The sequence below is a fragment of the Protopterus annectens genome, chromosome 10.part0 (genome assembly GCF_019279795.1).
Source record: "Protopterus annectens isolate FY-2018-M chromosome 10.part0, PAN1.0, whole genome shotgun sequence".
In the NCBI taxonomy this organism is placed as follows: Eukaryota; Metazoa; Chordata; order Ceratodontiformes; family Protopteridae; genus Protopterus; species Protopterus annectens.
In genome coordinates this window covers 1782278227-1782291182 of record NC_056744.1, presented here as the reverse complement: position 1 = coordinate 1782291182, position 12956 = coordinate 1782278227, and the positions used below count along the sequence as shown (strand labels likewise).

General features: G+C 38.5%; 1 protein-coding gene across 1 annotated transcript in view; it reads right to left on the bottom strand.

Moving 5' to 3' along the window:
• LOC122814496 (integrin alpha-M-like) overlaps positions 1-12389 on the bottom strand; it is a 935681-nt gene extending 923292 nt beyond the window's left edge. Inside the window, exons 1-2 of the mRNA XM_044087070.1 lie at positions 12277-12389; positions 680-1086 (exon numbers count right to left, since the gene is read on the bottom strand). Of these exons, the coding sequence (XP_043943005.1) occupies positions 680-1086; positions 12277-12389 (520 nt within the window). The remainder of the gene's footprint in view (positions 1-679; positions 1087-12276) is intronic.
• Positions 12390-12956: the final 567 nt, after the last annotated feature.

Sequence of the window (12956 nt, the reverse complement as noted above, 5' to 3'; positions counted from 1 at the left end):
TTATGTCATACACTACAGAGGTGTTCTGACTACTGAAATTTTTTGTTTTAAGTAACTTGGCACAATGTGTGCAATGTCCACAAGGAAAACAGCCCAGTAAAGGTTCACCTGATAATGTGGTTTGTGTAGTATTGGTACTTCTGGCTTCAAAATGTTTGAAATGATTGAAAAAAGCAGATAAATTTCTGCCTTTACGAAAAGAAAACAAGCATCCCATTGCTGTCCCCTTAGTTTGCAAATAACAATTACCTTTGAAAAAGAAAACATTCTTGGTCAATACATGTTAGTCAAACACAACAAAAGAGTACTGAAGCCAGGTTTATATAATTCAGTCCTATTGAGCCAATATTCTAAGGCCTCCAATCCAGCCCAGTGGGGAATGTTGGTATATAGTGATGTGACATCCATTGTACAAAGTAACCAATCTGGTTCTGTGTTTCGGAAATGATTTGAATAAATTCCGTGGTGTCTCTGATCCTTGCTCTAACACATTTTAAAAGCGGCTGTAAATATTTGGTTAAGAAGAGAGATAAAGGTTCAGTTAATGAATTCCTACCAGAAGCAATAGGTCTACCTGGAAGATTCTGGAGGTTTTTGTGTATTTTGGGTAGAAAATATATGTACTGTGGGCAAGGGTTGGATATAGTAAGTTGGGACTGAATGTTCTTGGTGATGATACCTTCTTCAACAGCTAATGTAAGAAAGGAGTCAATCTGTTGTTTGAAAACAGGTGTTGGATCAATAGTTAATTGGGTATAGTATCGAACATTAGACAGTTGTCCGAAAGCTTCATTGTCATATTGAGACAGATCCTGAACTACTATCAAACCTCCTTTGTCAGCACCAGTGATAACCAGCTCATGATTGTTTGCTAGTTTGGTAATATTATCCATGCATGTTTTGGATATATTATTGGGTAACGGGGTGAATGACCTGTATTGAAAGTGAAGATCTTTGATGATTGCATTTTGAAACATGGAAACATGTTGGTTCATAGGAGGCATAAAAGAGGATTTGTAATATTTGAATTTGTCAGAGATCTTTGATGACTGTTGTTCATGAAAAAATAATTTAAGGTTAAGAATCCTGCAATATGAAATTATGTTGTTAACAAAACATTCTTCTGAAACAAAGAAACCAGGAATAAATGATAACCCTTTATTAAGAATTTCAATTTCAGGGAAGGTGAGGACATGAAATGAAATGTTTGTTATATTCACATTGGTTCTTTGGTCACAAACATCTGAAGTAGACTTGCCATATTGTCTATGGCTTTTATGTTTTCTGCCCCCCTCCTCCTGCGTGTAAACCCAGAGTGGTGAAGGAATTCCTTCTTTTCAATGCTGGTGAGCCTATGGCACCTGCAGAATCAGTTTCTAAGCCTGAAGAAGAGTCCTCAGCTGATGTGACTGTGTTGTGAGGTGCACCTTTTTTTAAAATAGATTTAGTGCATTTTCTTTTAGGAGTTGTCCGATTTTGTGAACTGAATCGGATATGTTTTGCTTTATTTTCAAAATTAAAGGGATCAACTTTAGTGTAATCATCTAAGTCAGTAAGCATTCTACCTTATAATTAGGTGCCTTGTTTGCTGGTCCTTGTTTTTGTTTGGATTGGTGTAGGAGGTACCATTGTGCAGTAGCTCAGAGCAAATCTAGGTATTGCCGTGGAGATTCCTTACATAACTATAGAAGGCCTTGTGGTTGTCTTTACTATCTGCTACAATTCTGTTTTCATAGCTAGCTTTGGAGGATTTGATGATGGACCTCAGCTTTTTGTTGAGGCTGATAAGGGAGTTTTTTCAGTCTTGGGACTTCACTTTATTCTGCATCAGTCCTCCTTCTGTTGTAGAGTTTGTTTATAACAGGGGACCACCAGATTGGCTTCCCTTTTTAGAGGAGAGTGTCTTGGTTCTATTGGGTATGGCAAGATCCATGCATTTGTGTATGTGTTTGTACAGTGCATTGGTATATGATTCAGTGGTCATGCAACTATCCTCCATTTGCATTTTAGGAGCCCAAGGTTTGCTTTGGAGAAGTTTTTCATGGTGGTTTCCTTTGCATGGGAAGTGTATTTGTACATGAGTCACTTTCCCAGTTTATGGAGGGATAGTTGAAGTCGCCCAGTATGAGGGTGTTAGGTTGGAACCTAATATTCTCCATGGTGCTTAGGCACATGGAGTATGAGTCTTGGGACATGGTTGGGGACCTATAGCAGGCTATGACCTTAATCGCTGTCTTACCCAATGTTAGCTGCATCTGTATCTCAGATGGGTTATGTTGGATTACCAGTCTGGAAGTGTGCGCATCCTTTATGAATATGGAAACAGCACTGCCTTTGAAACTTTGGTCCAAGTTCTGCAACTGAAAGGTATGGAATGAGTTGTAGCCTGGTAGTGCAGGGGTGCTTTCTACTGCCTCGAACCAGGTCTCTGTTATGGCACAAATGTCAACATTCTCCATTTTAAGGAGTGCTTTGAGCGAGTGCATTTTGAGATTTAGACTTCTAGCGTTGAGCAGCATGACCTTCAGATTGTATTTGTCTGTAGCTGTTATGGTGGTAATTTGGTCTTTGGAACACTACCTAAAAAAGGCACTATAGGGGTGGCAAGAGCCTTGGCCAATGTCCAGAAGCCCAGGGGAGACAGATACAGGCCATCTCTGGCAAAGCATTGAGGTCTGTCAATCATGTCATCCCAGGCAGACATATACTGGATCCCCTTAGAATGACACCAGAAACTTAGCCAATTGTTTAAGTAAATAATTTTCTGCTTGTACTGTGGTATCATTCTGGGTGATGGTAGGATGCTGCTCAGGGCTAGGGTCATACCTGCCTGGGCTACATAATCTGAGAGCTCCTCCATGTCTCTCTTCATGTAGTCTAGGGAGATATGTCTCAGGTCATTCACGTCCACATGTACAATGACAGTGTCATATTTGTACTTGTTGTTGAGGGACCTGAGTGCATGCATTATGTGGTGAATCCTGGCACCTGACAGGCAGCTGACTGTTACTTTTTCCTTATTCAACCTAGTGAGTGGGACATCAGTGTGCCTCATTATTGAGTCACTTATGACTAGTGTGTTGGGGATGCTGTTTTGCCTTAGGGGCTTTGTTTGAGTGGCAAACTGTTTAGGAGAGTTATGTGTCTCATAATTAGTATTGTCTTGTGATGGTTGAGCGCATGTATGCCTTGGAGGTCTCTGCTGTTTGGGTAGATTTTTATTGAGAGCTTCCACAAGGGGGTGTGGCTTGTGTTTTTATGTTAAGGCAGTGCCATTGTGTGTTCTGGAGGGCTATATGTTCCATGTGGTGTGGTGCAAGTGTTGACCTTCTCTTCTTGACCAGCTATTCTGGTATTGGCTGGAAAGTGCATGGCTTCCAATTTGGATACATAAGTGCATCTCTCCCAAAGCCTGGGAGGTGGAGAGAAGAGGAGCTGCAGTGTACATGAGGCAGTTGCTACATTGCCTCAGGATGCCCAAGTTCACCAGGATGATAGGAGAAAGCACAGGGAACTGACCTTTAGCCATGCCTGGAGGGGTGGGTATTAATAATAAGTACTGGAACTGTTTCCTTGTAGAACATTTAGTGCTGGTAGCACTTTTGTATGCTACAAAAATTGCTACAAGAAGTCTGGTAAAGTGCTAGACTAATAAGCTAGTAAAAGTACAGGAGAGGAGAGAACTAGCAGATCTAAGGGAAAAATTGAACAGCAGGCTTTGGTATCACTCAGGAGCTTACAAACAGTCCTCGATACAGGAAATCTGTATCAAGACTAGACTAGTTACAGGAAAAGTGGGAAACAATCACAAAAGTGGCTTTTAAACCAGAAAGTTGAAAGAAATGGAAAAAACTGCCCAAATTGCCAACAAACTACAATTTCTGGGCAATAAACCACTCCTCTTGTGGTAAATAGGCTACCTAGTGCTTACCACTCCCACTGATAAGCTAGAAGGCTTCCCTCAACACAGAAAGGCTTGGGTGGCTCAGAAGCTTACAAACAGTCCTGGATATGGCAAATCTGTATCTGGACTAGACTAGTTACAGGAAAGATGGGAAACAAGTGCAAACACAGACTTTTAAAACAGAAAGTTGAAAGTGATGGAAAAGCTGCCCAAAGCACCACTAAACTACAATTTCTGGGCCAGAAACCACTCCTCTTGTGGTAGGTAGACTACCTAGTGCTTACCACTCCCACTGATAAGTTAGGTTAGAAGGCTTCCCTCCAACACAGAAAGGCTTAGGGTACTCAGAAGTTTACAAACAGTCCTGGATACAGTAAATCTGTATCTGGACTAAACTAGTTTCAGGATAGGCAGGAAACAGGCTTAGAAAAAAAAAACATTTTTTTACAGAAAAGCAGTTAAAATAGCACTAAAAACAATTCAAGTGCAGTTAGCTAGCTGAGAAGCACACTCAGTCAGAACTCAAGGTGATTTTAGCTAATTTTTTTTTTAGTAAAGTGGAAAGGGAGAAAGGAGGAGCAGAAGATAATTCAAGGTTAAGAACCTAAGTGGGTAGGCCTTCTCAGATGTTCTCTCTGTATTAGGTAGAATGAGCTAATGACACTAGGCTGGGAGGAGTGTCCCAGATGAAATATATGGTAGGGGTGGGCAATTGCAAAGCCACCAAGTATAAGAATAAGACACCAATAGGGAGGGTGGGAACCACAAAAGCTGTTAGACCAGTATTTAACACAGCAGGAATAAGAGTGGAAGAAAAAACAGCAATTTCAGCACTTATCAGAAGCCAGCAAATATATATATCTAAATCAATCAAGCAAAACAATTAGGACAGTGCAAAACTTTGAACAGAAGTGCCAAAAAAAAATTACTTATCACTTTATATTTTGAATTGTTTGAGAAGCACTCTCAGTCAGAACACAAGGAGTTTCTAGCAATGAATGCAGAGATTTACAAACAGGGAATATTAATTAAACTAGCAAGCCTTGAGACAATCAAATAAAACACAAAAGCTGTTAGACCAGTATTTAACACAGCAGGAATAAGGGTGGAAGAAAAAAACAGCAATTTCAGCACTTATCCGAAGCCAACAAATATATATATCTAAATCAATCTAGCAAAAACATCAGGACAGTGCAGAACTTTGAACAGAAGTGCAAAAATATATATACTAATCACTTTATATTTTGAATTGTTTGAGAAGCACTCTCAGTCAGAACACAAGGTGTTTCTAAAAATCCATAGAAGACTTAGACTGAAGCCATACAGTTTCTTTGAGGCTATCCATTCTACTCTGACCTTGAAATGTATGATGAGTGAATTGAGACACTGCTTGCTCTGTGTCTGTGGCTGAAACCAACATCCTTGGAAGCTGTACAGATGCCTTCAGAAAAGTGGCAATCATCTTCTCCAAAATCTTTAATGACAATCCTTGATCAATCAACACCAAAGAACCCCAGCCTGGAGTCATGTCTGTCCCTAATGAAGTAGATGTGAGCAGTGCCAAAGAAGGGAACCCTGATACTGACAATATAAAGCATGTTAAGGTGGTGATCGGTGCTGACATATTAAAGGCTGAGGTATCCAGCTCCAAAAATGTCACCAGGCAGGTTAGCATCAAAGACAGAGCCAAATACCTGCCATCAGGTACCATATTTCCCCGAAAATAAGACCAGGTCTTATACTCTTTTCCCCCACTGAAATACGCATTAGGGCTTATTATCAGGGGATGCCTTATTTACCCCCTCCCCCCATACAACAATCTACATTTATTCATTTATTCATGTACACAAATTGACATTTATTTGGTACTTTTCTGTTTCTTGGACAACAGTTCTAAGTAACGCGTTAACAGTTGTTTGACAATTCTACATAAACAGTGCAACAAACATTTCAACTTCAAAATATCTACACCTTGGCTTTCACAGTGCAATATTTCATGCTTAACAGAAAGTACAGAAAAATCTTAGTACACGTGTATTGGAGGAGGGGAATAAAACTGAAAGCAGAAGCAGTCCATTCTGTTGCCCCAATAATGGAAAAGTTATTGAAATACAGTCATGTAATCTTCTTCTGAAACATTGTCATAAGTCTCCGACCTCTGAATTCTAGCCTGAATTTCTTGTGACTCCATTTCAGTTAGAACCATTGGCCCCAATTTGTCATGCCTTGCAATAGAGCTCTCCTTAAATTAGCACTGCTTGTCCATGTAGCCTGCTCATAGTGCATTGGCAACACAGCTGTCAGTGATTTTATCCTATGAATTTTTCACCCAAGTCATGACCTCTTGCAGGCTAGGCTTCACAAAGTTTCCATGCTGATTTCTCTCTATTCTATTTTCAATGTAGTCATTGAGTTCTATGCACAAATGGTCCATGAATGGCTTGCTTATTGCAATATCAAGAGTCTGGAGATAGGCAGTCATTCCTGCAGGAATCATTATTTGAGCTATTCTTCTCCATGCAAGGAATTTCTTCATGTCTTTAGCACAGTGAGTGCTGGCTGAATCTTAGACTAGCAGACCTCTTTTGCCACCTCACAAAACAAGTGTCAGCATTACATCGACCTTATAACTGCTTGTGTGCACCAGGCTTTTTCGGTTTCAAGAATGTAAATGCCTGAAAAACATTCAGCCTTATTTTTCTTGCCCTTACTAATGATTAGAGCAGGGGTTGTCTTTCCATCTAGATGAATTGCCAAACTACAGGTAACATGTGCACTCTCGTAACCAGTGGAGACAATGCAGATTGACAAGGCACCCATCTGACCAATTGTTGTTTGAGATCCTTGGCTCATAAATGCTGCAGTTTCATCCATAGCAATCATGTTGGACAGTTGGTATTTAAAAAAGTCGATGACATCAACAAAGGACTTAAATGCAAGTGTACATTTAATAACTTCAGTATCTTCCAGCTTGAACAGTGTTGTTGAACCTCTTAGAGACAGTTCATAACACTGAAGGAAGCCAACCAGCCAATGTTGTGATGCTTTGAATTCTTCTGGGGATATTTCTAACTGTGGTGCCATTGCAAGGGCAAATGCTTGAATATCAGCCCTGCGCACAACTAAAGCCTTTACTCTCCTGTTAGCAATCCATTTACAGATGATGTCTTCTAGCTCAAGAAATAATGGTTGCTGACCTGAGCTACACTTGCACTTCTTAGCATTTCCCTCATCAGCCTGTTGACTGAGGCTATTGTACGTTTCTTGTACTTGATGGAATAGCACTTTCTTTTTGGACTCATCTTGTCTGGAGGGGGGGTTAATTGATGACTTGCAAGACCAGAGTGGCAACACAAAATGGCGATGGTTAAGAAGACACAACCACAGATGTTCGTTATCAAGTGTGTGTGCTTTATGTGCATTTTCTGTACTTCGACCAATCAAAGTACTCCTGCCAGTGTTTATGGGCCAAGGATGTCAACCATTAAGTGTGAGTGATGATTAGGGTTACAGTAAGAATCATGAAGGACTGCTAGGGAAAGAATCTTATGACTTTCTGCAAAGGGAAGAAGTTGAGTATCTGAATGGTCCAAAAATGGTGAGCAGAGTACGATAACCTCAGTCAACAGGTGTCAATAATATTATTTTATAATTCAACATGTCCGTCATGTGTTGTTGACAATCTTAACTGGGGCTTATTTTTGGGGTAGGGCTTATATCATGACCACCCTGGAAAACCATGCTAGGCCTTATTCTCTGGTTAGGTCTTATTTATGAAGAAATACAGTAGTTGGTCCCAAGATTCTGTTAATGTCAAAGGTCTTGACATTGAGTGAACTGGCTCCAATGGATGTGTTTGCTCCAAAACTGCAAGTGCCATAGTGTGGACTAGGGAAACAGCAAGAATGGATGAGGAAGGGCCAACCCGATCCACCTTTGGTACTGAGGGAAATGAGATAATTCCCATCTCAATCCATGCCTCATATGAAATAAATCATCATTAGTGGTACTCCTGATGAACTTGACCACAGGGAAAAAACTGAGGATACTCTTGAAATACAGCAGGACAATCACCTTTCCAAAGTGTACTTACTGCCCATTGGCTTTGCAGACCTGCCCCTAATAGTTTTTGTCTCCAACTGAGGTGGACTGGATGGAGACAACTTCTGCACCATAACAGGTGTCAGAGAAGGCTTTACAAGTGCCATACTTGGGACTTCTATGACCGAGGATGGGCCAGCATCATCTGACTTCCTTTTCCTGGAGTTGAAATGTTTATCTTTGTCTTTCTATTTTTGCTCTTCTTTCTTCTTCTCCTGTTTGTCGGCAAAAGAGTCTGGAGGAAGGAATCCTTTTAAAATTAGCTCATTCTGTCTGCTGAGGAACATATCCCAAACACCTTACAGATAAATCAGTCTGCAGAAAGATGTTCTAGCCCCAGGCACAGCACACACCGGGCCTTTTGTGTCCTGGGGTAGAATTTTTTGGTTACACTTGTCACACTTTCTGAAGGTCTTCTTAGGTTTCTCCACAACTGCTTTTATCAATACTGATTAAAGAGCAAAACAGCAAGTAGTAACCAACTGTAATTAGGTAACAGTAAATAAAGCAGTAAACTAACAGTAAACAACTGTAATTAGGTAACAGTAAATAAAGCAGTAAACTAACAGCAGCCAACTGTAATTAGGTAACAGTAAATAAAGCAGTAAACTAACAGTAAACAACTGCAATTAGGTAACAGTAAATAAAGCAGTAAACTAACAGTAAACAACTGTAATTAGGTAACAGTAAATAAAGCAGTAAACTAACAGTAAACAACTGTAATTAGGTAACAATAAATAAAGAAGTAACCTAACAGTAAACAACTGTAATTAGGTAACAATAAATAAAGCAGTAAACTAACAGTAAAAACTGTAATTAGGTAACAATAAATAAAGCAGTAAACTAACAGTAAAAACTGTAATTATCTAACAATAAATACAGCAGTAAACTAACAGTAAATAACTGTAATTAGGTAACAATAAATAAAGCAGTAAACTAACAGTAAACAACTGTAATTAGGTAACAATAAATAAAGCAGTAAACTAACAGTAAAAACTGTAATTAGGTAACAATAAATAAAGCAGTAAACTAACAGTAAACAACTGTAATTAGGTAACAATAAATAAAGCAGTAAACTAACAGTAAATAACTGTAATTAGGTAACAATAAATAAAGCAGTAAACTAACAGTAAACAACTGTAATTAGGTAACAATAAATAAAGCAGTAAATTAACAGGCAGTAAATACACTGGAAAGTGATAGCGATACTATTGTTTCTGTATTTATCGCTATATAAACAGTAAGAATAGAAACATTAGGCCTTCTGCCTAAGAAGTGCAAATTATCTCAGCAATTTAGTTGAAAAAGTTACTGAAAAGAGAAAAGACAGCATAACAAGGTAATGTGCCATTTAACAAATCCTGAATACTACATTTCTCTAATGGAAGTGAAGTTGAACAAAAATAAATGTAGATCAAAAGGAAACACTTACCTGCAGGCTCTGAAGATCTGTCTGAACACTCATGGCAGCAAACAATATCTGAGGGCAGTTTGCAGCCGGGTGGTTTATGGGGTTAAATATTTCTGAAGGCAGTCAAAGTAGGGTACTAGCAAAGGCTGGATCAGATACAACAATAGCTCATGCCCATCGGTCAGATTGGACAGACCAGAACAAATATGATTTCATGTTTCAACATCTGGTGAGAATATAGTACAACTGATAGATGAATTATTTCATTACAGAGGAACAAACTGCAAGGAAACTATCATGGACTAAGTACATGAATACATGGTTGCTTTGTTTAATGTTTAAATACAGAATTAATGTTAATGAATGAATAAAATTATCTGTGGCACAGAAGTGGAGCTGATTTTAAGTCCATGTTTTCCTGCAATTTTAATTGCATTATATTGCTACTTGATCATAGGTAAACACCCAGAGGCATAAATGTGCATGCATGTGTGTGTGTGTGTGTGTGTGTGTGTGTGTGTGTGTGTGTGTGTGCGTGTGTGTGTGTGTGTCTGTACATGTGTGTGTATGTGTGTGTACGTGAGTGTATGTGTATGCATAAGTGTGTGTATCTGCATGTGTGTCTGTGTGTGAAAATATATATGTATATTTAAATGTATACAAGAGTGCAGTAAACATCTGTATAAAGGAAAATGACCAGGCTCAGCATAATAATTAGGCATATATGACTGCTGTTGTCTAAAGTAAAGAGTTAAATGGATGAAAGCTCCAAGGAAGCTTTTGTGAAGTAAGTAAAAGTTAAACAATGAAGTAATTTGGTAATAAAACACAGCACTTGAATTCTGATACTCGGCCGTCCTGGAACAGCATGTCTGTATAAAAAGAATGGGTCACAAATACAAAATGCTGTGTGTTCCAGGTTAGTCAGTATATTCAAACATGAACACATCAAGTAATTCTACACAGGAAATAGCATCTGATTAACAATTGTGTATATAAATTGTTTGTTTCAACAGCACAAGAATGTTTCCAGAAAAATAGGAAATGTTATGTAACATAAAGCTGAAAAAAGTGAACTAGAAAACAAATTTAGTCAATGTTGACTGATAAGCATTATTCTGAGAATTCAGCAGTCAAATATAACCTCCAAATTATGAGAAATACATTTTAAGAGACATTCTTTCAAACAATTTCCTTACCAGCAGCATGACCTTTCCATAAAGGACAGGGAAAGTGAGCAGATTTTCTGCTGCTGTGACTATACTTTTACTTACAACTGTACTGTCTTTTTTCCAGAATAGTCCCTGAGACAATAAATCATAATGAACAGAATATCAAAGCCTCATATGCCTGGGTTGGTGGTAAGTCAGGCGGATGTAAAAGATCCCTTGGCACTTATCAAAAACAGTAATGGAAGTTGCCCAGTGCTCTGGCCTCATCTCCCCCTAGTCAGTATGAATACCACCTTAGGTCTCCCTTGAAAAGAGGCCACTGAAGTCAGAAAATATTAACTTAATCTAAAGTCTAACAAACATTATAAAGTATCAACAAAAGCTTAATTAAGTGCATATTCCATGGAAGTTGTAAATGTAACATAGCTTAAGACTAAAGGGAACTGAAGAGGAACTGTAAATTCATGCTATCACATTAGAATCTTCCTAGAATGTTTCTGCAGAAGCAGAAGGAATCTGCTAGTTCTCAACTGATGTTGACCTATAAAACTAAAATAAATCATGCTGCCATACTGAAAAAATAAATAAATACCTGTTTCAAGACTACAAGCCATAACCCATAAGACTTGAAGAATTACAGTTGACTCACCCTTCTAAGTAATCCCTCAGCCTGTCCATCTCTCTCCTCTATCATCTCCCTCTACACCCCCTCTTGAACTCTACAAAGCTCTGATCAACACCTCCTTAATATTTATAAAACCAAGAAAAACTTTTATATAATATCACAGTGTTCCAAGCTTGGAACAATCTCCCACCAAATATTCACAACATTAAATGTACAACCCGTTTCTGAACGGAACTTAAAAACTACCTTCTTAATTCTAACTCCTGCCCATGCCAGGACCCTCCTTAATCCTAGCCTCTCTGTTGCCCCTCTTTACTCATGTCTTTCAGCCTACTACTTAATCCCCCTTTATGCCCTCCTTTACCCCTAATCTTTCAACCTTCTTCTCCCTTTACTCTGTAAATAGCAACACTACCCATATTTCTCTATCAATCTAAATCTGTTTCTGTAATAAAATGTCTGTTTTTTCCCTTCACTTTTTTTTTTCGCTGTCTCTAAACTCACATACAATGTCCCACTCAGCATTTTTAATGTTTGTATATACTTTTCATTGCAACTTCTGTTACTGTAAATATGTACTACAATATAACTATGTAAGTTTTCCTGTTTTATGAATGTATGCTATATCTATGTAATTTTCTTGTTTTTTTTTTTTTTTTAATTCATGCATGTCAATGTCTTGTAATTGTGTTGGAGCTTTTCTCCTCAGGTCTCCACTGAAAACGGGCCTTTGGCTCAGCTGGACCAACCTGGTAAAGGGTCTAAATTAAAAGCATGAATGTTCACAAATGCGAATACAAGTACATTGACACATAAGCGTCGAAATACTACAAGAGCGAAAGACGTAAACAGCGAAAATCAGAATGACAAACGTATTTCCTTGGCCAGCAGGGTGATCGTGGGGAAGAGGAAATATATCCTTTTCCCCACTGTAGTGCAATCTCGGAGTTGGTATATTTAAGTAGGGGGGTGTGGGGGCACAGCCCCCCACATAGGGGTGCAGGGGGCTTGCCCCCTTCCAAAAGTGTGTTTATTGGAGTTTGTTTAGGTAGGTTTTCCTTACCTGTATGGCGCTGTTGTTTTCTGAAATACGTTCGGCATTCTGGTTTTCACTGTTTTCATCTTTCGCTCTTGTTGTACTTCGACGTTTATGTGTCGATGTTCGTGTATTCGCATTTGTGAACGTTCATGCTTTTAATATAGACCCCCTGGTAAACAAATGACAAGTAAATAAATAAATAAATAAATTGTACTCATTATCTTTGAATAATAAGATATAGTGACATCACATTACCCGCATTTGTTGCATATATTAATATGAAAGGAAATTCTTTCTTATTAGTCCATCTGCGTCTTCTTCTTTTGAAATTATCTGTGTCTTTATTCCACATTTCTCTAGTTTCTGCTTGCATGTCTTTATATTTTATAACTTATATCCCTTAGTGCAGAAGGCACTATAGTCATTGGATGTGGTGATTTCAATCATTTCTGCTGCTTTTGTTCTTTTTTCTCCAGCAACAATATTTCACTTACTCACTTTTGTCTCCAACATATTGATGATGGATAAATTCATGCAATCATCATGTTCCCATTTTCAATCACTTTTATTGTGGTTTATGTTTCCAGTGCTATTTAATTACTTGTATAAGGTAATATTTACACGACCTCCAATTTCACAACCACGGCACAATATTGCACCTTTTCATATGACACCCATCAGGTATATCACAGCCAGCAACAATA